We start from the raw sequence: 26,583 nt of genomic DNA on the forward strand, positions 1-26,583 counted from the left end.
TATCAATAATAATGTTATTGATCGCTAAATCCAAGGACACAAAGAAAGAATAAAAAGTCAAGATACAGACTCCTCTACTGGCTTTTGTTTAGCTACATCTCTAGACCACACTAGAATAAAGCCATCTCCAGTCTATACACAGAGTGGTGCCAGCTCACCAGGATCTAGGGAAAATAATCCCTGCTGGGGGAATGGAGCCAAGTCCCCCTAGCCCCAGAGCTGCCTCCTCCATGGACCAACTCACCAGCTCTCAGATGACTAGAGACACCCAGTTTTGGTGTAAAGACCGCAAGTGATAGAGAGCCTGCTATGCGCCAGTGTGAACTGCAGTCCTGGTTAATCACAGTCAGTCATGCAGACCTGTGTCTTATTTCTAGTCTGAGTTTGTCAGGTTTTAGCTTTCACTGATTGGCTTTTGCTAGACTTTATTTCTGCTAGATTAAAAGAGCTGTTAAAAGATGTTTTTATTTCTAGCTGCCAGCTCTGCAAACCTCTCCAAGGCTCTGACAGTTGAGCCAAGTTTCTCCTGGGGGTGGAGGGAAGCATGAGCTCCAAATAATAGACTTCATATGTTAAAGTTAATCTTCAGTGACACCTGTGCAAGCAAAATGCCTTCAAAGGAATTGCTAAAATATAATTGACTGGCCGAGCAATTGGAAACAACTGCACTGAAGATGCAGGCAGAGATGACTCCAGCTCACTATTCCCACTGCACCGCGTCTGCAGCAGCAGCGGAATCAAAACATTACAGACTGGTTTTATATCACTCGGACATCAGGAAACGGCCTCCTTGAAAAGAACAAATCTTGTGAAAAGCGTTCCTCTAACATGCTCATGTATCCAGCCCCCAGCGGAGAGATGATCCACAGCCACTGAGGACGTGGCTGAGCCCTGCTCAGTTGCACCCCGCCGGTCCCCAGGGCGGTGGCGCGGCAGCACTCGCTGCTGCAGCCGGGGGTCGGCACAGGGCAGGCCCCAGAGCCCCCACAACCGGCTTGGCCCTTTGCTGCCAGAAGATGAACCACGCTGATCACAGAATCATTTAGGTTGGAAAAGACCCATCAGATCATCACGCCTGGCCATTACTAACACCACCGTTAAGCCCTGTCCCCAGCCCTTCCTGGCGTGCCCATCTCGGGGAAGCGGGCAGGCCCTGCGCCCGCTGCTCACCGTGCTCCCACCCCACCTGCAGCCACGCAAGCACCAAACAGAGCAAACCTCTTCCCTCTGACGCTGTGAATTCCAGGTACTCATGCAGAAAAGTGCAGTGTAGCCAATTATTTTCTGCTTGTGCCACTGTGAAATGCTCTGTTCAATTGACAATTTGACCAGAAAAAACAAGCAAGGCGCGTCTTGCCCTCCCTGTGCCTTTGAGAGCAAGCTCACGCTATGCACAGAGCTCTCCCGCAGCAGGGAGAAGAGAGCCTTTGAACAGAGCAAAGTGCTACCCACACCTAGAAGAAATCTTAATTGGATATAAGAAAAGATTTTGTGTATTCCGTGTAGAGGAGACTAAGCCACTTAGAAAAGGATCAAACAAATCCTCTGAAGTGGGCCAGTATCATTTGATCAGCACTTGGTGTCTTCAGATCGAGAAGAGATTTTCTTTTTTTTTTTTTTTTTTCAGTTTGAGGAGATGCTCTACTCAAACCACAGACGGTTGGAGCCTGTTGTGTCTGCCCACACAAGAGGAGCGTGTTACCCGCTCTGCAGCAGTCACCTGCCTGCTCCCCAGCCCGGGATGAGGGGTGCAGCCCTGGGCTTCAGCAGGAGAAGCACTGTGTGTCTGGCCAGGCCAAGTTTATCGGCAGCCCTCACCGCCAGGCGATGTGCTGTGCAGGAGCCGTCCCTCACCACCCGTCTGCCAGCACTCGGCGCCCAGCCTTGCAGCAGCAGCACGAAGGCCCTGGGGCGCGCGGCGCAGCCTCCCCAGCACGCCTCCCTCCGAGGGCCCTGCTCTCCGAACGCAAGGCACGGGGGGAGCTCCTGCAGAAATGGCCACGCTTCACGGCAAAGCCTCATCATTTCTGAGGGAGCTGGAGCTGTGTGTGAGCCCTCTTCTTCCCAGCTCAGCAGCTCAGTTTTGCTTCACAGGAAGCTTCCTGTGAGAAGCCCTCAGCTCCAATCACCATTGGTAGTTCCTGTCTCAAAAAGCCCGATGGAGATTGAAATCACCCACAGAGAGCAGGAAATCCCCATGCAAGTTTCATGGCCGCGAAGGTCGCTGCCCCCCTCACCCTTGCCAAGGGCTGGGCCCGACCAGCAGCCGCGGGGCCTTGGGGCGCTGCCACCAGCAGCACCAGCACGGGAGCAGTGCAGAGCCAGAGCAACCAGCCCAGGAGAACCAGAGCTGCACCTCATGGGGCAAGGGCAGCCGAGGGGTTGCCAAGGCGAGAATCGAGCCAACGAGCTGTAGTAATAGTGACACACCAGAGCAGGGGACGTGCAGGCTGGAACTCGGCACTGGCAGGGAAGAACAAAGCAGGGTGAGCCCCTGACGATTACCCTTCTTACGTCAATGAGAGCAAACGGACTGCACTGAGAGAATTACAAAAATTCTTCTCTGCGTATGTAAAAGTAAACGCATTGACTGATGGAGAGGCAGTTTTCAGTAGCTGCTCTCCCTTCTGGACACTGACAGCACACACCACCTTCCGCCCCCAGCCCCTACTGTCACCTGCACACACACAGCTCTCAGTTGCAGAGCTCATGTTATTTATGTATTTATTTCATATGTGCTGAGCTTGCAGCCTGGCAATCCACCCACGTATTTGTTTCACAAATGTCCTGATCCCTCCCAGGAGCTCCAATATCCTCCTGCTCTGTTCCGGCTGGGTGCTAGCAACACCACGCGTCTTCCATCAGACAATGGACTTTCTGGTGCATCTAATGCTTCTGGCTGAGAAGTGCATATTTATTTTCTAGGTGTTAGGCCCAATGGTATGTATGACTTTCTTTGGATTTAATAATGGCTAAAGCTAGATTTACATCAATCTCAAATTTGTTTTATAATTTAAGTCATGTTATTAAAACACTGTACAAAAATACATCTAAGAGACATCAACAGCCAGAATTCTGTAACAGAAGTTGAGCAGGTAAAGAGAAAGTTAGCAATGGAAACCTTGTCCAAGCTTTAGAGCAAAACACAGGAAGTGTTTGGACTGGGATTAAGGACTTTGTATTCCAGTGCTATTTGCCAAGACTTCTGGTATGAGATGGGCTCCCTTGTGCTGAATGCAGCAGGCATATGAATACCTGTGTAAAGCATGGTCTGCCTGCAAAGCATCTTCATTAAAAATTTAAAAAAGAATAAAATTAAAAAGTGAAAGTGGAGGTCCTTTACTGTTTCTGCTCATAAGTGCGAATAGGAAAGCCAAGGAGTTGAGTTTGTCCAATGAGTCAGGTGCTCTTCCTCTGCCTCAGATCACAACACTGATTTCCCCTGCATCCTGTGCTGCAGTCCCACAATCTCACAGCACCTGTGGCAGTGCAGGGAGGCCAGGGGCTCTGAGAAGGCTGTAGGCAGCACACATCCCTGCAGAGAGAGGGTGAACACCAAAATACAGACATAGAGCTCTGGGCAGTGCTCAGGAAGATCCTAAAGTTTTCCTGTGAGTTATCTGCACCAGTACTTCACCAAAAATGTACTTATTTTCTTGTTAAGAAGACTGATGAGAATAAAACAATAAAGCAATTGGAGAAAAATATTTCTCCTTTTCTCTCTCCCAGCTGCACTTCTGTATCCGTGCTTTTGGAACACTGATCTTGTCTTCCACTCACCAGTACAGAAATGGTTTGAGACAAAACACATCTGCGCAGCCCTGCGGTCGGCTCCACAGCACGTGCAGTGCTCTGTGGGAGAGTGGCTCTTAGTGAGTGATGGAGTGCGGTGCTGCTGGGAGCAAGGTGCCGGGTTTTCTGAGCGAGCATCCCTGTAGAAGCGACCTGCCGCAGTCATTTCCTGTCAGCAGTACTTTCTCAGTCTTTGATGCTTTTATGGATTTGCAGTCCCTTTGGCTCTGCTCTATTTCATCTGGCAGAGATCGTCCCCGGGCCAAGCAGCACGGGACATTTTCCCCGTGCAGAGCAAAGGAGAGAGCTTGGCTCTGCTCCACAGACAGGGGTGAGCTCGGGCATCAGCAGGTGCTGTGGAGCTTGGGGATGGAGAGCTGCTGATGAGGGCGTGGGGAGGTGGTCTCTGAGGACACCGGGTGTCACCGCCGCTGCCTGCAAGGAAGAGGGGTGTCCTGTTAAGCCTCCTGTGGTGGGGACATTGCTGATAGCTGCGAGGGGCTCAACATCCCCAGGACAAGCCTGCAGCCTGAAGAATGACTCTGAAAGGTTTGGGCCCCTCTTTGATAGGGTGAGCAGCCAGGTGGGTGCAGAGATGCCCTGCGGTGGGGTGAGGCGCGTGGGCGCGTTGCTGCAGCACGTCTCATTCCTGGAGCGTGAGAAGAGGTGCAATGCTCTGAAAAGAGATGCTTGTGCGGCCAGTGCAGTGAGACCAGTCCTGAGGCAAAGACAAAGTCAGGGGGAAGAGAGTTGGTGATATCACTGCGAGTGTTTCATGGAGGGGATGGAGGGGATGCAGCCAATCTCCCCAGTACCTTTAGGGTAACAAGGACGAGCCCAGAGCTGGGATAAATGTATTTTTTCAATGGAAAAGGGAAGCCCAATCCATGTTAGCAAGGGTTAACAAGGGCCTCCAGAACAGAAGGGACAAGGCCAGGCAGAGGTTTCATTCCCTGCCTGTGCAATGTGCCATGCCAAGGCCCCAGTAAATCAGCTATTTGTAAGAAACGCTCCGGTACGGGTGTCTGTGCAGCACAGCTGTTGCGCTGTATCATTATGTTAATAGTTGCGTCTGGATGCTTTTCCAAGAAAGAAAGGAAGACACGTTTCTGTATATACACTTGAAATGCAAGCCACAGCTTCAGAGCAGCACTCTGGGGTCTCCTCTTCTGAAACGTTTAGACGAAAAGCAATCCAACACTGGGCTTTCTCTGAAAGTGCATTCACTGAGGAGAGTGCCTCATTTGCCAGTCAGCTGGAGACCAAACTCCTGTATACAGATACACTGAGCTTGGAGGATGCTTCTTAACAATGGCACTGTACTAGGCACAGGTGATTTTCTTTTCTTTCCTTCTTTTTGTACCGGGCAACCTGTCTCTTCTTACTAATCTTAAAAACACAGAAATTGATCCTTCCCTTCACTCACAGGATTATTAAAGTCACGCTTTTCCAAACATTATTCTGGTATGAACCTGCCAAATGGCCTTAACAGCACTGAATCATAGTGCCAGTCTTGCCAAAAGTGGGCAGAAATCTTTTAAATTGCTGATTTATTATTGTTTCACCTGTGATTTAGCTAATACACATCTGAAAATTAAGAAAGTTTCTTTTACATTATATCTGAAAATAAATCATTTTTGCTAGCTCTATTCTCCATATGCCCGAAGACGCCTGCAGGGCAATGTCTGTTTCATGTATTTTAATTTTACTGTGAATGTTATAAATATTAAAAACTCCCCTTTAAAGAAATAAAATACTTCAGCACTGAATTTTCTTTCACCAGAAAGGTCACACAGCCCAGCACAGCCAGGGAATTGGCAGAAGGGTGCTCAGAGCTGCTGCGTGCCAGCAGCACCCCCCAGACACTGCTTCCCCCGTGCCTCAGTCATTTCTCTGCCTCAGCCTCCCTCAGTTTTGGCCAAGCTATGCTCAGAGGTACAAAGCCAAAGAAGCAGTGTCAATTCGCACCAGAGATATATGCAGAATGCAATCTCAGCACTTTCCCTTTAGAGGAACACTCAGCTTTTGCCCCCGGGCATTAGAAGATTCACAGCAATATCAAGCAACGAGCTGCCGCTGGATCCCCCAGCCAGACCATGGATCGAGCTGAGCAGGGGCTGACACGTGTATAAGGGACAACTGCCAGGATCTTTTTTTTTTTTTTAATCGTGTCAGCTTGTACAGCATCATTTCCAGATAATCATAACAAGTCCCAGCCATTGCCTATCAGTTCTCAATGCAATTAATGAGTCTCTCCTGTGGCATTAGCAAATTAAAAAGAATACATCAGCTGTCAGCTGAGCTACAGTCCCTGGCAGGACGCATGCTCGGGTACCTGCAGCTCACACTGCACAGCCCGCTCCTGGCCTGGCCCCGCCGCAGGTCTGCTCCTTCCAGCTGCCCAGCACAGGGACACCTCAAACAGCTTGCACCAAACACCCTCCTGAGCTGGGAAAAGACTCGTTTCTTCAATGAAGAAGATAAATAAAAATAAAACTAGTAAGGCTATAAAGTAACAGAAGTATATGGAGGTGCAACATTTCTCTCAAGGAATTAAGTAAATGTAAAATCCCTGTGAGATTTCCCATGATGAGCTAACTAAACTCGCTGAAGTATTTCTGGTCCTGACACCATCATACGGCTCGTGGAGCCTCTCAGTCAGCAAGGAGCAAACCTCGGAGCCTCTGCTGTCAGCTGCTGCCCACCACGTCAGCAGCGTTAGCAGCACTAGGGTCACCCTGGACACTTGAGCTCTCCGAAGCCTTCTCCTGCCCTCCCCCCTGGGCCCCCACCACACGGCCCAGGCTTGGCAGCCCCGTGCCCTGCCACTCTCCGGCCCTGCAGGGCCCTTGCTCTCCTCCCCAGCTTGTCCCCCCCCCGGGGGCTCTGCGTTTGCCCCCCCCCAGTCACAACACACCGCCTCCAGCGAGGAGCCCAGCAGCCGCACAGTGACAGCCCTGCCAACACGCCGCTGCAGCTCCCGCCAGCTTCCCTGTGCTAACAGCAACGAGACACAGGCACAAAATGTACAGAAGCAACGTCAGGCATCTGAATGGAAAGTGGTTACGTTCTTTTTCAGTCTTTAAACCACACAGAAAGATTTTGAATAAAATTATACAAATGCAACTTCAGGTTCAATTTCTGCAAAGCAGGTGTCCCGCTGTATGTCTGCGTAGCAACATCTGAAGATGAACAAGGGTTTTCCATGGGCACAGAGGCCAGGGAGTCCCTCTACAGCTAAGTGCAGTTCTAGCAGCAGAGGATAAACCTGGTGCGGCACGTAAGATTTGGGATCTACCATCTGAGAGCAGCTATTTGTGAGAAATCAGTGCTTTGCCCGAGCTGGGATGCAGATTTGCCCTGGTGAGCGCACGTCTCCAGGAGCCGCAGCCGGAGCATGAGGGCACCGTGGGGTGCTGGGGGCCGGGTGCTGGCAAGCCGAGCAGGGTGCAATGGGGAGCCACCTCCTGGCACACCGCAGTGCCTGAGCAGCGGAGACAGGGGAGCGAGGGGACTCGCCCCGTGCAGGCTGGCATCTTGCCACTCATCTGCCCGCTCCCCTCGCTCGTGCTGGAGGCAGCACCAGCCTCCGGGTGCACAGCAGCGGACTGCGAGCAGGTGCGTGAGGAGAGCAGCGCGTTGCGCAGCAAGCCCATGGGCTGAGCCTTTGCGTGTGTGGGGCAGGAAGGAGCCAGGACAGACACAGGAGCTCTCATCACCTCTCCTGGCAGCCAGGAAACCCCCGCAGCCTGGCCCTGCGCTTGTTCGGCAGGGGAGTCAGTAAGTGAAGCGCTGGGTCAGAAGCAACTACTCCCAGACTGATCCCATCCCATCTTCTTTGAGGCTTTATGCCCACTGCTATGACTGCTGGGAAGCGTAATGTGGACATGAGTTTTGTCCCCATTTAAATGTATTAGCTCTCATTCTTCTTGGAACCAAAACTCTGTTGTTTCTCAGATCCCACCGTGTTTGACTCACCGTGCTGTCTCTTCTGCTCCTGACAGATACAAACTGCACAGATCCATATGTCAAGCAGTTTGACGCAGTCTGATCACAGGTTTTACATCAATATGAGTGGAAAGTTGTAAAGGATTTGCAAAACATCAGTTCTGTGACTGCGTCTGTTCCTTGTATGTACTTTACTTTGCATCTGTTTTACTATCAAAAAGTCTTCAAAAAAGAAAAAAACAGAACAAAAGAAATCCTCCAATGACAATTTTCCTAAACTCGTAGTTTTTACAGAAGTTAACATAAATCAGATTGTGAGAATGATTCTTCATATCCTTAACGTTTTCTGTATTTTAAATCCTTTCTTCACTGAAATGCCAACAAGGGGGTGGGGGGATAGTGAGGGAGGGAAAGAAATTTGGTGAACAAGTGTGCCCCCAGTAGAAAGTACAGCTGTCACACTGAACTCTATAAATCTCCTTTTCTATGTTTAGGTATTCCATGTGTGTATAATCATGTAAACATGATTGTTTTCATATGATTGCAAAATAACCCTGGTGAATGGATTGCAAATATGAAGCAAAGCTACTATGGATTCAACATAATTGCCAATGGAAATGATACGTTCTTCTCCCTTATCAGAGTACTGTGGCAGCACGGCTCTGCAGCTGTCTCATTGTGCCTTGTCCCTGTGTGACTGTCTCATCCTGCCACTGTTTAACTTCCTGAGCTCAAAACATTAATCCAGCAATTAGGAAATAAGGAGTTACTTTTCTACCAAGAGAAGTGATGAAGACAAGCCCCACTCCAGGCAGATGACATAGTAATGATAACTATTGCCTTACATTAGAAGAAACAAAGGAGGAATGCCAAGATATTAAACACAGGACTTTGCAATAAGAAATTCTGGCAGATTATCTCCATTGAACAGTCATTTTCCATGTCTAAAAATCTCAGTCATTTCAAATGACAGCTGAGAGTTTTCTCTATAATGAATTCAAGGAAAATTAGTTGGAATCATCCAATGAAACCTAAGATACCTCAGAGGAAGTGTTATGGCTTGCCATAAAAATATATACACTTCATTTATTATACTCAAAATCTTGTTACAGGCAAACAGGAGCGCACATCCAAGGTGCCAAGAATTTATTGCTAGTCTAATTAATGTTTTACCAGCCTAATCGAAATATGAGAACCAGTTATTATTAGTCCAGTTACAACAGCACTAACACCTACATTCCAAATTATCTAATTATTATTTTTTAAAATCATTAAAAATACAGCTAAATTCTTGCTCGGTGAGCTCCCCGGTGCTCGTGCAGCAGGGAGCTCCCCGGTGCCTGGCTGTGCCCCTGCCCTGGCCCACGGGACGCAGGGCCGCTGGCACCCCTGGGCAGCCGCTTCCCTCTGCCACTCATTGCAGGGTCACAGATGCTGACCCTGCCTGGCAGAGCTCCTTGATAGCGCTGGCAAGTAATTAACAAAAAGCAAGTTAAGCTAAAGCCAAAGCAAATTCAGGCAGCGGCCACCTAACCATCAGACAGTCACCGTCCCACCGAAAACAAGCTCGTCATCTTGCACCATGGAAAGCCCATGCAAGGCTGGAGACTGCACCGACTTGTCAGTACAGAGCCCACAGCTCTACTCTAGCAATAGCAAATCTAAAATTAATGAGACTGGTTAGTTATTTTTATGAAGAAAACTGTCAGAAAAAGCCATTAAAAAATACTGAGGAAATATATTCGCAGAAGAAAGAGGCGACCAGAGAGGCAGGAGGGTACCCAGGACCCAGAGCATGCACCTCCTCTCCAACACGGTTTTGCTGGAGCCAGACCCATGACCCACGCAGCACCAGCTGTGTGCAGCCAGTGGTGGAGGACAGATGCTTTTCATCCCTCCAGTCAGTCTGTACCTTAGGAATAACCATGCCAGATACAATTGCCCCTGCAGCTCCAGACATGGGCCCTGGTCCCAGGAGGGTGCACGCAGGAGCTGCCAGGCTGCTGCTCTCCCCAGCCACGGCGCAGCACTGAGCACTTCTCCCTTGTCCTCCATCACCGCCCAGAAAGGAGCAAACACCCAGTGCAAACAGGCACAGGGCTTGGGAAAGGCCGGGTAAAGACTGGCATGGTAGCTTGTGGGCATTAGCCAGCACACTGCCTGCTGGGATTTATTCACCATTAATGACATGCGGTGTTTAAAATAACCAGCCAGGTTATTTTAAGGCTCTCACATTGCCACTTCAGACTGCAATATTTTATCTTATGCATACAGCTAATTGTTGGACCAGTTAAGAATTTTCTTTGATTTAATAATCTTCTAATCACAATATACTCAGAATCTTGGCCCAACTGTTTTGGCAGCAGCATTTCAAAGAACACGCCCTGTGCACACTGGCTTGTTATGCCCAAAGCAAAGCCTTGGAGCAGAGGCTCAGAGGAGCCCCTTCAAGCCTCTCTGCCAACTACAAGCCCAGCTGGGAGCTGCCCACAAGCTCAGACTGAGCCTATAAATGTAAACTTTTGTCCTTTAAGAAATTTGTGTGGTAGAGTAGTGTTGGTAGCAAACCAACCGGATGTAAATTTTGTATTCAGTGTTTTTTCTTCTCCAAAATTACTCCAAAGGGATAACTAAGTTACTTCCCATTCCAGCTTGGATTTGTACCTTTCTCAGATGTCACACAGATACATTTGCCTGCCTCTGTTTTTTTCACCCCTCCAAAGGTCATGAAACATTTTTATTCAAAGGTTACTCACGGGCAGTTCAGGGACACAGCATCCTTGGCTTCTACAGCAAAGTGTCTGCTCACTTGGCTGTAAGCAGGCTTAACCCTGCCGCAGACGGGGCTGGACGGGGGACGTGGCGGTGCCTGCAGCAGGTCGGGGACGCGGTGGTCGCGGCGTGAGCCCTGGCCGAGCATGGTGCAGGCCAGGCGTCTCACACGAGCCGGCAGGCACGGCTGCCTCTCTTCCAGCCCCTGTTGTTCAGACCGGACAACCTGAGACCCCGCTGCCTCTTCCTGGCCCCTGCCCACCGTGGGTCCCTGCTCTCCTTGTCAGGCACTGCAAACGTCCATCGCGTGTTCGCCAGCACCACCGGCTCCCAGCCAGAGGCCTGCAGGGGCTGCACGGGGTGCTAGGAGTACAGAGGACAAATTCAACACCCACATTTTTTTGTCTCTCCCATCCATCACCATTTTTGCCAAGCTCAAGTCTCCTATCAGAGGCTGTGCTGGGGGAAATCTCGCTTTAGCTTAGTCAAGACACTGAAGTCAGAAGCCTGCACATGAAAAAGCACTGCAGTGGTGATTTATTTGCTTAACACATATTGATGGGAAACGTGTATTTGTAATGACTTTGGTATCAGCGAGAGCAACAGTGTGAAACCTCAGAGAACTGAACTCAAGGCTCCAGCCAACAAAGGCAGTGAAAAGAAGCAGATTCTTTTAAAACAAAATACAAGTGAGCTAGTTATGCTGCTTTTGAAATAACTTGTATCATTGTCAAGGGAAGGCTCCAAGGACCCTTGCTAAAATACACAAACTGCTTCTCATGTAAATCTCCATTTTTTCACTGCCTCATTAATTCTGAATAGGGTTCAAAGATGAATAATGCTAAGACCCATTTAAAGCAGAGGAAAATATACCAAATAAGAAAAACTAAATGATCTGGGGGGTAGGGAGGAGACGGGGAGGGGGATTGAAAGAGAGCGCTGCTAGAGATGACAATTTCTTTTTTTTCCACATCAAATAGTTATATTCACCATACAGATAATCTGGAAGAGCAGAAACACCAGTTCCTCCCGCTTACTCTATTATTTCTTAAATACAGTTATTGCTTCAAACAGGTTCACAGCTGGGGGGAAGGGAGAAAGGCTTGATATGAATAGCAGCAGGATGAGCAGTAGCCTATTTAATGGCAATTATCAGTAAAAAAGGACCAAGCGAGAAACCCTGGCTCAGCCTGCAGGTTGTCTCCAAAGGCTCCCTCTGAAGCCCGTAGGCAGCGGGCAGCGGGTTAGCCAGCGGGGTGGATAGCAGGGGCTCCTGCTGTGGTGGTGATCCTGCACATTAACCCTTCTCCATCTGGTGCGTGGGAGCACCGCATGTCTCAGCACCACCTTGCTGGGGCCAGGCTCAGCACGTGCTGCAAGGCAGTCACCTGGCACGGCCGGCCCTCACCACCACCCATTAGGCCAGGCGATTCCGGTAGGACTTCAGCAGGATGACAGGAGCAGCGCTGAGGTTGCCCTCACACCACATCAGGTGGCTCGCTTGTCTTAACCAAAACGTCGAGCTACTCAGCAGTATGCAAAGTGATGTTCCCCAGCCGTCAGGGGAGGACAGAACCACACATTTCATGTAAAAGCTCTACTACCAGAGTGCTGCTGTTTCTCCACCACCACCACCTCCGGCCCCCCTGAAGCATCAGGCCATGTTTGAGAACTGACATGCATTTGCCTGGACCGAGGATGGAATGGACTTGGCTATTCTACCACGCAGTGATGGAAGCTACCAGAAAAACAGAAAACCTTGTTCCAGCCCTAGCTCCACATTAAAAATCCCAACATACAATCTGCTCCACATCTCCCACCAGCTCTGCTCAGTTCTCCCAGTGACATTGCTTTTACTTCTCCGAAGGCACCGCAGAGTGCCGTGCCCTGCTCTGCCCCAGGTGGGGGCTTTCACAACGCCCCCAGCCCGGGCAGCCCGGCTCCTGCTGGGAGAGCGGCGCGGGCACAGCCCCACTGCCAGGTCCCCAGGCAGACGGACGGCGCTGAGCCCGGGCGCTGCCGGAGCTGGAGGGTGCTTCCCACGGGCCGCAGAGACAGGGAGCCCCCGGGGATCGCTCCTCGCCAGCAGGCGAGGGCTCGTTAAAACAGACGTCCCGGTACCGCCGTGGTGAGGCGTGCAGAAGGAAACCACCCCGACGGAGCTCCCGCCCGGCGCCCAGCGCTGCCTGCATGCACTGCGCAGCGGTCAGCGTCGCTGTGAACAGCAACAAGCACTTACTGTGACAGCCGCTGGCATTGTTTCAAGCTACAAATACACTTTATCTAAAGCAGAAGGAAAGTGAAGAATTGTAAATGGCTTTTGATAAGATCCCCACAAGAGCCTATTAAGGATGCTTAATTTTGCTCCTCAGTCGTTATTGACATAAGAGCCAAATAGAAAGAATGATTAAGATGACAGCAAATATTTCCCAAGTGGAACAGACATCCTGAACAGCAGCTGAGGAACAGACAAAGCACAGTGAATGAACGCTGGTTCATAGGCTCCTGCACAAATGGGCAAGTGAGACACGAAGCTGCTGCGTGTGCACGGCTTGGTGCCACTCTGCCACACCAAAAACCAACTCCTCAGTGTGACTGAATGACCCCATAGACCCAACAACCTTTAAACTGGACAAGTCACACAGGTCAGAACCAGCCAAGGGGTTATGATTTCTCTGCCAGAAAATGTACCAATTTACCATCATCAGCACTCATATTATCATCAGCAATGGTTCAATTATGTTTAAAAAGGTGGCCCCAGATCTCACACCCTGTTTTTGTAAAACTGTTTCCTTATGTCACTGTCAGCATCTTCTAAACAATCCCCAAGTGACATACTGTGGTTGGAACTCTGAAACATAACGGAAGGAAAGCCTTTCACCAAGTGTAATGCATGCTCTGTACACGTTCAGTAATGGGATTATTTGGCAGTGGGGTTTCTTGTTTTACCAGTCTGTAAGTGCCTACTTGTGTAAATTTACCTTCTAAAGAAAACCACCAATTGTCTCAGTGGCTGAACTCCTCTTTTCCATACTTACTTCAGAAGGGATTGCTAGTGTGACTCAAGACACCTCTAGGGAACTTTGTAGGTGGCACAGCGGGATGAGAGACTTCATCCACTGACTCACTTCTCGCTCTGCATGCCGTGCAGAAAAGCTGCTTAATAGCAACAAAGACAAGAGCAACAGGTTCATGAAGAGAGAGCAGGAGAGTCCCTTGGTTCGTTCTGTTTCCTTCCAGAATTAGATTTCTGTTTAGAAGTACTTTTTTACCATGGAAGGACAGACTAGCAGGAGATGGTCCCAGAGGCAGCTGTTGAATCCCCAGTCCAGCTGGACCTGCAGCCCTCCAGATAAGCTGCCCATGCCCTACCACCCGAGGCAGTTCCCAGTTCTGCTCCAGACACTGGCTCTGCACACCCACCGTTTGTTTCCCTATCCATCATAGACACAAGGCAGACATTTCCTTTCCTTTCTGATTCTCAGTGGTTTTTTAATTTTGTTTTTAAGGACATTACCATATTTCAAAGCCCTGTGTCCCAAGATGTCATTTCTGGGTGGTATGTAACCCGAGCAGGGTTACTCTCTTTCCTGAGACACCCCACCCTCCGCAGCCTGCTAAGCGCCCCACGCCTCTCCCGGGGGAGGCACAGCAGCCAGAGCAGCAGCCCTGCAGGAGGGGAAGAAATCTGTGCATACGCTGTGAGCCTGAAGGGCCGGTGGGCCGTACCCTCACCCTGCTGCATGTAGGGACCCAGCAATAGACCTGCACCTCCTCATCATCCCCAGCAGCACGCAAACCCCACTCTGCTCAGGTGTCTTTAGCTCTGCAGCCTTGTTTGTCTGGATCAGAGACACTCCATCTAGGAATCAGGCAAAGCTTTCACAAACAACTCCTAGAAATCCATCATCCCTTCTTTTCCCTATCATAACCCTGGCACACACTTCTGGGCTTTTTGTAGTTTTGCTGATGCCAGTTTTCTGTCGGGGGGGGTGGGGGGGTCACTCTCGTTAGGATGGGACGCAGAACTGTCTGATTCCTGCCAGCCCCGTCCACGACCGCTCACCCCACCACAGGGCATGAGACCTGGGTATTGACCTCTATGCAACACAAGGGCAGCAGCTGAGCATCCAGCAAGCAGCCGGGTCCTGCCAGACAAGGGCAGGGCTTCCCTCCACAGAGCCTAGCCCTGGAGGCGAAGGGCTGTGTTGTGCCAGCCGCTGTCGGTACTCCAGGAAAGCAGCAGCAAAGCCCCCACGTTCCTCCAGCACAAAAATACCTCCGCGTGGGCTGAGCCGTGTGAACGTTCCCATCCTAACCAGCATCTGCGCCGTCACGAAAGGCAAATGAGACATAAAAATAACGCTCCGCTCTCGCTGCTGCTCCATGGCCGAGCGCCGGCCAGGCAGGAGGGCTGCGTGCGGGCGTCCGGCTGGCTCGGCACGGCCGGGGGAAGGCAGCCCTGCACCCAGCCCCATCCCGCTGCCGTGCCTGAGCTGCACCAGGCATTGGTGTTCTCAGACAGGACTGTACAGACAGAATACTGGGGGGGGACACGACACACTGTGTTCCAAAAAGCTTCAGATCTGGCATTTAATTTCTGCTCATAGGCTGAGTGCTAAGCCTGCACAGAACACCTTTGTGTTAGAGCAGCAAGACCTATGGTCAGAAAGAGCAAGGAAAAGATAAAGGCAAACCCTTTACCTAAGCACGCATGCAACCCCCTCTTCTGCAAGTCTGCCTCCTGTGCTACCCGATTCCATTTTGACCTGCCCGACACAAGGACATTGCCCAAATAACATTGAGAGCCATTCCTTTCGCCAGGCCACTACTGGCACGGCCCAGGCCCCACAGGACAGTACCAATGCTGGATGCGGCCCCGAGGGCCTCCTGCAGCTCCCAGCCCTGAAGCTGGGGCTGCTTCTCCCCGGGAGGTCAGGAGCCGGGTGGGCAGCCAGAGGCCTTCCTGCGCCTCCCAGGGTCTGCACCTCCGGGCTCCCCCACTCCTCACACAGCACTTGCTGTAGCACAGAGCGCGGTACTGGTAACACTGAACAGGCGAGGGCCCCCGTAAAGCCCTTCATGGCGCTTGTAGGTGAGGTGCTGCATGAGCCCCCCCCGGGGGAGGCACAGGAGCAAGTGTCTGCCCCAGCGCTGAGCTCACACTTCCACCCCCAAGCACCAAGAACTGCTGGCAATATTTGCCCTGCACCATGCAAACATTAAACAGAGAGAGCATTCATAAACTCCATCTGCCACCACGCAACATCAGCTTCTGCTGCTGTTTACTTAGAGAGGTGAAGGTAGAACATTTAGCAGCTGGATGGGTTTTCATGACACAAAAACGCAGAAAGAGCAAAGCAGAACGAGGCGTGTGACTCACCCAACACAAGTGAACAAGATGTGCTGGCTGTGCCAGGACCAGCAGCAGTCAGAGGGGACAGTCCTGCCTGAGCCCTCCCCCACACTCAGAAGGTCAAGATTTTGCTGCTGTGTGGGCAGAAGAAAGGAAATCTGAGTCAGTATGTCTGCATAGAGCCCAGTCAGCTGCTGCATCTCTGGAGAGGAGGTGTCCGTGTGTGTGCTCGCTCTTGCCATTTCTTTCAGCTTGATGCCTGGACCAAGGCATTCCGGCCAGGCAGTGGGGCTTGCTGTTTCCAGAGCACACAGCGCAGAGGCACATCCACCATCGCATTTCCCAGACCTCAGAGAACTAGACTCAGTATAGCCCAGGTTGGAAGAGACCCCCAAGGACCACGGAGTCCAGCTCCGGGCTCCACACGGGACCACCCAGGAATCAAACAGAGCATTCATTGTCCAGGCTCTTCCCGAACTGCACCCACCAGGCTTGGTGCCACGACCCACTCCGACCTGAAGAAGCCCAGCAGCTCTCAGACTCCCCCCAGCCCAGCTCCTGCGCCCCCCGCACCCAGGCGGGATGCAGAACCCAGCGGCCCACGGGATGCACCCAGTCACGTTCGGCCGCTGGAGGAGAAATACCCAGCTTGACAGAGCACCCACCTGTGAGAGAGGGCCAAAGGCTAAGGGAGGAAAACTGACAAAAGAGTGGTTTTTGATCCTACCTGCCTCCCCCAGCTGCCAGCAGCCCAGGGGCTTGCCGCAGTGAGGAGCATGCCAGCAGCTGCCTTAAGTGGCCGTGCTCTGGCTGAGGGAGCCACCAGCCCTCATTGAGGGTCTAACACCATAGCTTGTACCAATGCTTTTTCCAGTAATTAGTTCATAAGCTGAAAAAGACGTGCTCGTCTGGGAGGCCAAGCTAAAGACCGTTAGTTTTTTTGTAATATACTTATTTGTATTCTAGACCCTAGCAAGATATAAACACATTTATTTTGATTTTAAAAGGTTTATGATTGATAGTCTAGATTAACCCGTATTTGCATTTCTGGTAATTTTAAATTGTAATGCCAGGCACCAGAGCCGTGACTTGTCTAGGGTGATTTGTATTGAACCTTCACAGTACCAAAAAAGCAATAGGGAAACTATTCTCCTCTATGTGATTATTTCTGAATGTTTCCATTTACCAAGTTCTCCCTTCAGTATCAAAAATACAGATAACTTGTGTTCTAATGCATTTGGGGATGAAGTTTGCAAGGTGCAACTATGGAGCCAAACCGCACCAAAAAACAATAACCCATTACTGCAAAAGAAGACCTTCAGCTCCTCACCTGCACCACATTTTAGAAGATCTTACTTTAAGATCTACATTTCAAATCCTTGGCTGGTAAGCACTAGAACGGGACTGATGACCTGCCGTTACCTACGGCAGCAGGAGCACAGCCTCTGCCACCAGCAGCAAGCAGCAGAGAACCAGGAGCTCTCTTCAGAGACACTGCCTGCCCCACTGCACGCCTCCCCCCGCCCCCCCCCCCGGCATGTTTCCAGCCAGCCTTTGCCACAGAGACAGCATTTGTGTTGCGCTCCGGTCACAGGCACATCCCTGGCCACATCCCCACACAGCACCGTGCTGATGCTGCATGTGCCCAGCAGATCCAGGCACTTTGTGCAGCACTAATGAACAGTGACAGCTTTCTCCTTGGAGCCTCCCCAGCACCCTATCACATAATCAATTCTTGGCACCACAAACAAAAGTCACAGCCTTTGTAGCAGGCAGCATTAGCCGAGAGGGGCCAGTGCTGTACCTGCGCGCTTTGTTGGTGCAGCACTGTCCGCACCTCCTCTAACTGCTGCACTGAGCCTGTTGTTGATTTGATGAATTCCTCTTTCTTACATCTAAAGCAGTCAGTGTGTTGTTCTTCCAGTGCCACCCAACAATGTTTGTTCCTAACTGCTGACACACTGCGGGAGGGGACCAGGAGAACTCACCCAATGCCACAGGCAACTAGGACAGCCAGGCGCGCATCCACTCTCCTCTGCAGAGCCAGAGCATCACAGGCCCTTGTCCCTTGGGTGAAGCTCTGCACACTTAATAATGCTGCCTATATCTCCAACAAAGAAACAAGATCAGTTTTAGCTCTTCTATATTGCAGGGATTTTTTTAGGTTCAGTTTATTGCAGTGTGTCAGAAGTGTTGGGTGCAATTTGTACCCTGCTGTATCACTTTGAAGTATAACCTGCATCTTCACATACGAACTAGACTAGTTATTTGTTCATTTAATGTTATGGAGTAATAGGGAAAGAAAGGATACATGTGTGTTTCATCTTTCTATTGCATCAGCAAAATATACAAATATATTTCAACCCCATTTAAAATGCATCAAAATTCAACATAGTTACACACCATATTATCCAGCACAAATAACAGGAACTACAACACTGCGTGTTCTAAAATAGCAGTCCTCGCAGTTGTGCTTTATAGCACAGTTATTCACCAGAGGACTCTGTAATTGTGGTATGTCAAATATATTCACTATTTAATGACTGCAAAAGTTTCACAGCATGCAGCTGGCAAGATACTGTGGAGCATACTGTATTGAACTGCTGTGAGAGGGCTCTGTCAGGTCACTCTGAACCCCAGATTAGATCTTATAAAGTAAGAATCTTTCTGAGAAAGCTACCACTTTTTTTTTTCCTTTAAGAATGTTTCTTTTTTTTTTTTACAGTAATTACAAAATCAACATTCTTCTGAGTGCTTGCATTCCACTAATACAGTTGGCTTCAACCTGGATAATGCTAGATGCTCACATTCGATTACAAAGTTTGTCTGGTTTCAGTGAGCGGCACAACAAATACTATACCTGCAGGAAAAGAAGCCTTCCTTTCCCCCTGACTGGGCTGCGAGTGGCGCGGGTCTCAGCAGGAAGCACATCGGCTGCGCGTGCAGAGCGCTGCACACCTGGGCACACCGCGTGGGCACCCCACCCCGGAGAGCAGCACTCTTCCTGGAAGGAACCGACAAGTGTGTGATTGCACTTCTGATTAGATGCAGCCAATATTCAGGCGACGTGAGTGGAATTGTGTCCCCCCCAGACTAGAGCTAAGAAATAAATCTGCCAGCCTGGAACCCTTTTCCCTGCTGCACCATCCCAGCAAGCCCAAGCCCTAGCACTGCCATCCCCCACCCACACAGAGGTGGAAAAGCAGTATGAGATCAGAGGGTAAAAACCAACAAGGACACAGGAGAAAAATCCCTCACTCCCCCTCTGTTAGAGGCAAGAACACTGCAAACAGAGTTTGGCTGGCCAGGGAATGCAGAAGGCTACGGGAGTCCTTTGCTTCTAGGACTGAATGCTAACTGGAAGCAAAACTGAGCAGCCTTAGACCGACCCATCAAGCAGGGAAACTGAGCCCAACTAACCTGAGGACAGAATCCTGGAAGGCTGCGCTGCTCTTGTACAGCAGCTTTCAGTTCTGTGAAACATCTGAAACAGCCAAATATGTGCACTAAGAAGCCTTGACGCCAGCACACAAAGCCACATTGCAATGGATCTTTGGCTTCCCACAATCCATTAACCCCCCAAAAACCCAGCAGTGCTGCACAACCGGGATTCGAGGGAGCCCTACCACCAACAGCCATACTTACAGGGAGCACAGAAGAGCTGAAAAGAAGCTGCTGAGGGAACCGCCCAGAGCACTGACCTGTGCTTGCAGCGCAGCACCGGTGAGAGCCCCTGTCAGGCTTTGAGGCTTCTTCCCTGCCGCCAGTACCCTGCCTCCCCTCCCTCCTCCCCTGCTTCCCACATCTCTCCGAACCTCCGGGCAGGAGCAGGGGGAGCCAAGTCCCTCCCACGGTAAGTGAAGAGCAGGTTCGGGACCTCCTGATGCAGCTGAGCAGGTACAAGTCTGTGTGGCCCGATGCCGTGCATCCCAGGGCCCTGAGGGAGGTGGCTGATGGAGTTGCCATGCCTCTCTCCATCCTATTTGAAAAGTCCTGGCAGTCAGGTGAAGTCCCCGGTGAATGAAAAAAAGAGAAACATCACTCCCATCTTTAAAAGAGGTGGAAAGGAGGACCCAGGAGCTACAGACCAGTGAGCCTCACCTCTGTGCCTGGGAGGATCATGGAACAGATCCTCCTGGAAGCAATGTCAAGGCACGTGCAAGACAAAGAGGTGATCCGAGACAGCCAGCATGGCTTCACCAAGGGCAAATTGTGCCTGACCAACCTGGTGGCCTTCTGTGACTGCATCAGTTGATGAGGGAAGACCAGCAAACATCATCTACCTGGATTTCTGTAAGGCCTTTGCCACAGTCCCACATGACATCCTAATCTCCAAATTGGAGAGAGATGGATCTGAAGGGTGGACCATTCGGTGGATAAGGAATTGGCTTGAAGTTTGTACCCAGAATGTGGTGGTCAATGGCTCCGTGTCCAGGTGGAGGCCGGTGACAAGTGGTGTCCCTCAGGGGTCTGTCCTGGGACCAGTGCTTTTCAATATCTTCATCAATGATATAGATGATGGGATTGAGTGCACCCTCAGCAAATTGGCAGATGACACCAAGCTGAGTGGTGCAGTTGATCCACCAGAAGGAAGGGATGCATCCAAAGGGACCTGGACGAGCTTGAGAAGTGGGCCCACACGAACCCAATGAGGTTCAACAAGTCCAAGTGCAGGGTGCTGCACCTGGGACAGGGTGGACATGAGCACAGACTGGGGGAAGAACCTACAGAGAGCAGCCCTACAGAGAGGGATCGCAGGGTTCTGGTGGACTAAAAGTTCGACATGAGCCAGCAGTGCGTGGCTGCAGCCCAGAGACCAACTGCGTCCTGAGCTGCACCAACAGAGGGGTGGGCAGCAGGGGAGGGAGGGCACTGTGCCCCTCTGCTCTGCCCTCCTGAGGCCCCACCTGGAGCCCTGCGTCCAGGTCTGGGGCCCCCAGCACAAGGAGGATGTGGGGCTGTTAGAGTGGGTGCAGAGGAGGGCCACTAAGATGATCAAGGGGCTGGAGCACCTCCCATGTGAAGACAGGCTGAGAGAGCTGGGGGTGTTGAGCCTGGAGAAGAGAAGGTTCTGGGGAGACCTCATTGCAGCCTTTCAATACTTATAGGGTTCATATAAAAAGGATAGAGCGGAACTCTACTCGTGTAAAAAATGATAGGACAAGGGGGAATGGTTTTAAACTGAAAGAGGGGAAATTTAGATTAGATTTTAGGAAGAAGTTCTTTACTCAGAGGGCAATGAAGCACTGGCACAAGTTGCCCAGAGAAGCTGTGGATGTTCCATCCCTGGAGGTGCTCAAGGCCAGGCTAGATTGCCCTGGGCAACCTGATCTAGTGGGTGGCATCCCTGCCTGTGGCAGGGGGTTGGAACTAGATGATCCTTAAGGTTCCTTCCAACCCAAGCCATTCATGATTCAATGAATACATGTGCAATACCTTGACTATCTGCCCCAAGAGAGAAGCAGACAAGGACATGTTTTGGGGCCTCTCTAGAGCTTGCACTTTCCTCCCAGCAAAGGGGAGCAACCTCTCTCGGACAAGTCTGGTACCAGGGAGCCCCAACAGTCCCAGCTTCAAAAGCATACTCCAGCACAGCACCCTCACCCACCTTAGCACCCATGCATGCATGCACCTACCTTTCCCACATCCCTGCCCAGCCCCAGCAGGGCTGGCTTTCTACCAGATGATGGGCTGGTCTGCAGGCTAGGAGATTAGACAGCTGGTTCCTTTTATCCTTATTCTTCCAGCTGCAATAGGCACCACTCATTGGCTGGTGCTGGGCTTCATCCCCCTAAGCACGTCACACCTGAGCCTACAGTGAAAGTGTGTCTGTAATGCCTGCTCACTGGGGCTGTAGGCCTGTTCCCTCTGTGGTGACAGGGCAGGGTGTGCTGCATGCACTGCATGCACTCTGTGCGCTGCGTGTGCTGTGTGCTGTGCTGCCATGCCAGGGCTCGGCTTCACCCGCTCGTGGTGCCCTTGCACCCACTGACCGAGGAACACGGGGGTTTGGCCATAGCCTGACTCCCTTGACCAGCGACCTCCAGACAGCTTGCAGAGATTTTTGTCTCACACCATTTGCTTGTTTTCTGTATCACAGAACGTGAAACCCTAGGGTAAGAGGCAGCAACGCCACCAGCACAGCACAGCCCCCCTGCCGAGGGGTGGCCTGGCCCTTTGCTCTGTGGGCACGGGGCTCCCCGGCTGCTTGCGTCCTGCGGCAGGGCCGGGCCTGGGGCAGGTGTGCTTGGGAGGCTGGCAGCGAAGCTGGATGCAGTGCACCCACCCGCCCGCATCTCATACAGGGACAGCCGCAGGCAGCGCAGACAGCACTGGGAGGGACAGAGCCCCCTGCTGCAGGCATGGCCGGGGGGCTTCCTTTTGTTGACGGCTTGGACCCAAAGCACCTGGGCAGGACCTTAGAAGAGGGCTTCCAAGGGACTCGTGCAGGTTGTGCCAGCCTGCCCACTGTGCCCTGCGGCCTGGGGACGGCTCCTGGCCTCGCATCGCCCCAGCCACCCGTGTCCACACGGCACCCGTGCTGCTGACAGTGACTTCTGTCCTTTGTCTTAAAAAGACGGAGACCTTCGCCACAGACCCTGCAAAAAAGGCCCGAGGTGCCTCAGTGCTGGTTTATGGCACAGAGAGATGCACTGGTGTTACCTGGCAGTCGCAGTCACCTTGAGTCACCCCCTCTCCCAGTGAGCTGTGGGCGCAGGCTGCAGAACGGTCACCACAGAAGCTGCAGAGCGGTGTCACGGCCAAGCACAATGACAAGCTAATGTGAGAAAACTCTTAGTGGTATGCTTGCCCGCTCAAGAAAACTACAAAACTGCCAGCTGAAAATTTGAAATACATTGTGCGGATAGAGGTGATTGAAACGAGACCAGGGATAAGAATGGGCTGATACGCTAACAAATACAACATTTTCCACGGGATAAAAGAGGTCACATTTTGAAAATGCTTTTTCCTCTGAAGAACATGATTCCCAGTGTTCATTCAGACACGAGGCAGTGCAGCAGACTGACACAACAGCACTGCATACCTCTACCTAGTGCCTCTACAAGCTCCCTGCTTTGTCCGTGTCCTCCCGGGGTTGCCCTCACATTGCACCTGCTGTGTCCCGACGCGCGTTTGGAAAAAACAGAAGGGGAACCTTTGCTGCTTCCCCTGAGGTGCAGGAACCGCTGTTCCCCACGGGCAGTTCAGTCCCTTTGTTTGCAGGTATTTGTGTAACTTCACATCCTGGGAAGTAAACACTGAAGTGAACAGAGAACAAAAGGAACAGCAGAACTGCTGCTTTTAGTCCAGGCCACCCCCGTGGCCCTGCGCTGACTCCCAGACACAGTCCCCAGGTGGGACAGGACCAGGGCCTCGGGGTCCTGCCCCAGCCCCTGCTCTGCATGAGGCCGGCTGTGGGCTCAGGCCAGGCTGCTCAGGGCGTTACTCCATCAGCTCCCCAAAACCTGCAGGATGGAGATCCCCCAGCCCCTCTGGGCCCCACACCACTGCCTGGGACAGAGGGGAAGGTTTCTCCCCATGTCCAGCCCCCCACACTCCAGCTTCGTTGTGCCCCACCCCGTAAGCATCTGCCCAGACAGCGCGGGACCACGGAGGCCTGCCTCTCCCACAGCTTTCCCCCAGAGGCCAGGGAGAAAGGGCTAAAAGACAAGAAGCTGTTTATCTCACACACATTCAGGAAAGATGCGGTGCCAGCAGTGAATTACCCACTGCGATCACATTTGTCCTCTGAGACGGTGACAGGAGGAGATCAGTCCGGGCACGGATTAGATTCGATGTATTTTAAAATTCAGTTGGATTTTAGGACTTTAAAGGTCAGACTATTTTTTAGGGATGAATACTCCTAAATAATGAAGATGAATATTAGACTACTTAGAAAAGAATGGCTGTTTAAGAGCTGTATAATTACTGTCATTTAGAAGCATGAGCATAGATACAGTAATGGATATTATAATGTGAAATAATTCCAACGGACTACGTTATTTCTGATATAACTGGAAAAAGGGGTTGCGAGGTCATTAGTCTACAGTGAAATGTCTGCATCAAGGCGGGTGACAGCAGTGTGTTGACTTCCTCCTTATCTCACACATTCTTGACTGTCTTACAGCCTCTTTTGGGAGCCTATTTGACATTCATCATCCATTGGCTTGTGTTAAAGCCGAACCAGTCCACCTCAAACACCGTGTGTATCAGACGGTTTATAGAAGAAAATTGCCAGAAAGCATGTGGTAACTTAAAAGGTGGCCCATGGTTCAAGCATTAAGGGTTTCTCTGCTGGCCTCAGAACTGCTGGGGCGGGAGCTGGAGGGCACCACACCTCCTTCCTGCGCCTGCAGCCCCCCGGCACACAGGCAGCCGAGAGCCTGCACCCTGCGCCCCGTAACGTATGCGCAGCTGCGTCCCTGGGGGCTCCTCCAAGGAACCACCTCCTGAGGTGCTTGCAGCTTCCTTGCGCTGGTGGAGGGCTTGGTGCCACCTCCCTCAAAGTGTGCTGTCACAGGCTGAGGTATGAGTCCTGGCTGGGAAGCTTTTTGATCCCAAGTCCTCACCTCGCTGCCTGTGCTGGAGGCAGTTCTCCCCAGACAGCATGCGCCCATCCAAAGTAAGGAGGCAGAGGGACAGGGCGAAGGGGAGGGAAAGCCTCCGGCATGCTCTCCAAGGCTTGGCCTGGGCAGGGGCAGGCAGCGGGGCAGCCAGACTGACCTCGTACTGCCACCCAAACCCCTTGCTGGGCAGGGTTTTCTGGCATGCTGGCATGGTTGTGATTGGTATTTGTGTTGCCCTGAGGCAGCCTAAAGCCCTTGTTTTCCGTACATAACTGAGCTTGCTATCCTAGGGCATAGGCCTAAAGATTTTCTGGGACATAAATACATCTTGTAATAGATGTCATAGAAAAAAATGCCTGAAATGAGAGTGAGTCTGTGCAAAGTCAACCAGAAGCCACGCTAGGGTGTCGTGGCCAGCCTGGGGCCCAGCAGCAGCCACTTCCCTGGGGATGGTCATCTGCCAGCACCCAGGAGGCTGCGAGTGTTAAGGCAGATCTGGGCAGCCTGGGGTGCTGCAGCAGCAGACGCAGTGACAGTCACAGCCCTCGCAAACGCTCCCTCTTAGAGGTGGCAGTGGTGGTGGCAGCGTGACTATACACATTTTTGGCCAGTGTGCAAAATCACTACTCTCATTGTGAAGAAACAAGAGTTCAGAGAAGAATAGGAAATAGAACAGGAATAATTTCAAGGGTGATCAAAGGAGTAATGGGGAACAGCCAAACGAACACAGGTATGACTCCTGATACAGATATGCTGGTAGGAAAATACCTAGGCTAGAAAAAAGTTATCTGTGTTATGAGGCAATATTAGCAAAAAAGAACTGGTGCAAGTTGTAAGCAAATAAAAATGTCTGGTAAATGTCTTGGAAAGATCCCTCAGGAGGATTTGCAGAGAGGAGAGCTCCAACTAGGCTTTGGGCAGGGCCTGATTCATTGGTTGGCAAGGTTATGTGAGGCTGTTCTCTGCAATTGGAAAGGACTGGACTGCACGTGTGCAGACAGCATTCCCAGTCCTCCTGATCCCAACAGTTGAACCATTTCTATGTTTACTTTCTACTGCTTTAATTTCCACTAGGCTCTTTTTTTCATGAAGATAAATTTCTGATCTGCCCCTGTGTCCATCTTGTGGAGCTGGAAATGGCGTCCCCCCACAGGAAGATGGCGTGTCCTGCACAGGACCGCCTGCAGCAGTCTGGCACACGTAGACCCCATCCAGCGAGGTGGGAGTGGGCCGGGGGCTGGCAGCAGCTGCCTGGTGTCTGTCTGCGGCCCATGGACAGCGTCTTCTCCTGGGGCCTTACGGTGAGACCCCGGGGTAAGGAGTGCCAGGAGCTCTGGCAACAGCAGCTGTCCTGGGGCCCTCCTGGAGCACATCACCACCACGTCTTCTCTCCTGTTGGCTTTTGTTCGTGGGTTTTCTGTACCACCACTGGAGAGCAGCCCTGGAGTGGCAGTAGTCAGCAGTGCATGGCAGGGTCAGGAACTCGGCCCAGGGCCCCTGGCAGGGGGCTGCGGGGCTGGGGGCAGCACGGGAAGGCAGCGGAGGAACGGAGCCAGGGCAGCCTGCTTGTCCTCACGCACCGTGAGGGACTGATGCCGCAGACAGCCTGTGAAGGTGCTTAAGGAGCAAACTGCAGAGCTCACAAAACAAACTCTCCAAATTGGTGAGGGAGGAAAATATTTACTAGCATCAAAGTAACTAGTACTTAGCTGGTTCTTTGGCTATCTGTTTTCCACACACAAGGCAAAAGGCATACATCCACCATCCACCGGCACTGGACGTGTGAACAAACTGGGCAGTATTTCAGATTTCCGTGTAAGCGACCCTGGAAATCCCAGAGCTGGAGTAGCAATCAGAAGGCTGGCTTGCAGCACACGTGTCCTGCATGGTGCATGTCCACCTGCCCGGATGGAAACATCCCAGAGGAGCGGAGTCCTTGCTGAGCTGGGGCCAGGCCATCCTGTGCTGGATGGACAACCTGGAAGAGCTGCCTGAGGTGCCTCCATGGCCTAGTGAAGATTTCAGGAGACTTAAAAACAAACAAACAAACAAACAAACAAACAAACAAAGACTAAGCATGTTGTTTGAAGTGTCTGTTGAACTCAGTCTTGTTTGATACTAAGAATGCATCCTCGACACCCACGGCTA

At 51.5% G+C, this 26,583-nt stretch overlaps 1 protein-coding gene across 11 annotated transcripts in view; it reads right to left on the reverse strand.

Moving 5' to 3' along the window:
* LOC308195715 (uncharacterized protein) overlaps positions 1-21,569 on the reverse strand; it is a 39,366-nt gene extending 17,797 nt beyond the window's left edge. For 2 of the 11 annotated variants that reach the window (XM_080593599.1, XM_080593598.1), the window contains exons 1-4: positions 21,505-21,563; positions 19,289-19,352; positions 18,729-18,872; positions 17,857-17,969 (exon numbers count right to left, since the gene is read on the reverse strand). In XM_080593599.1, coding sequence (XP_080449725.1) covers positions 17,857-17,969; positions 18,729-18,872; positions 19,289-19,352; positions 21,505-21,515 — 332 coding nt within the window. In that variant the 5' untranslated portion in view covers positions 21,516-21,563. The other 9 variants (XR_013951759.1, XR_013951760.1, XR_013951761.1 and 6 more) reach the window with 9 other exon arrangements.
* Positions 21,570-26,583: the final 5,014 nt, after the last annotated feature.

This window comes from Anser brachyrhynchus (assembly GCF_964034855.1).
Source record: "Anser brachyrhynchus genome assembly, chromosome: 5".
Lineage (NCBI taxonomy): Eukaryota > Metazoa > Chordata > Aves > Anseriformes > Anatidae > Anser > Anser brachyrhynchus.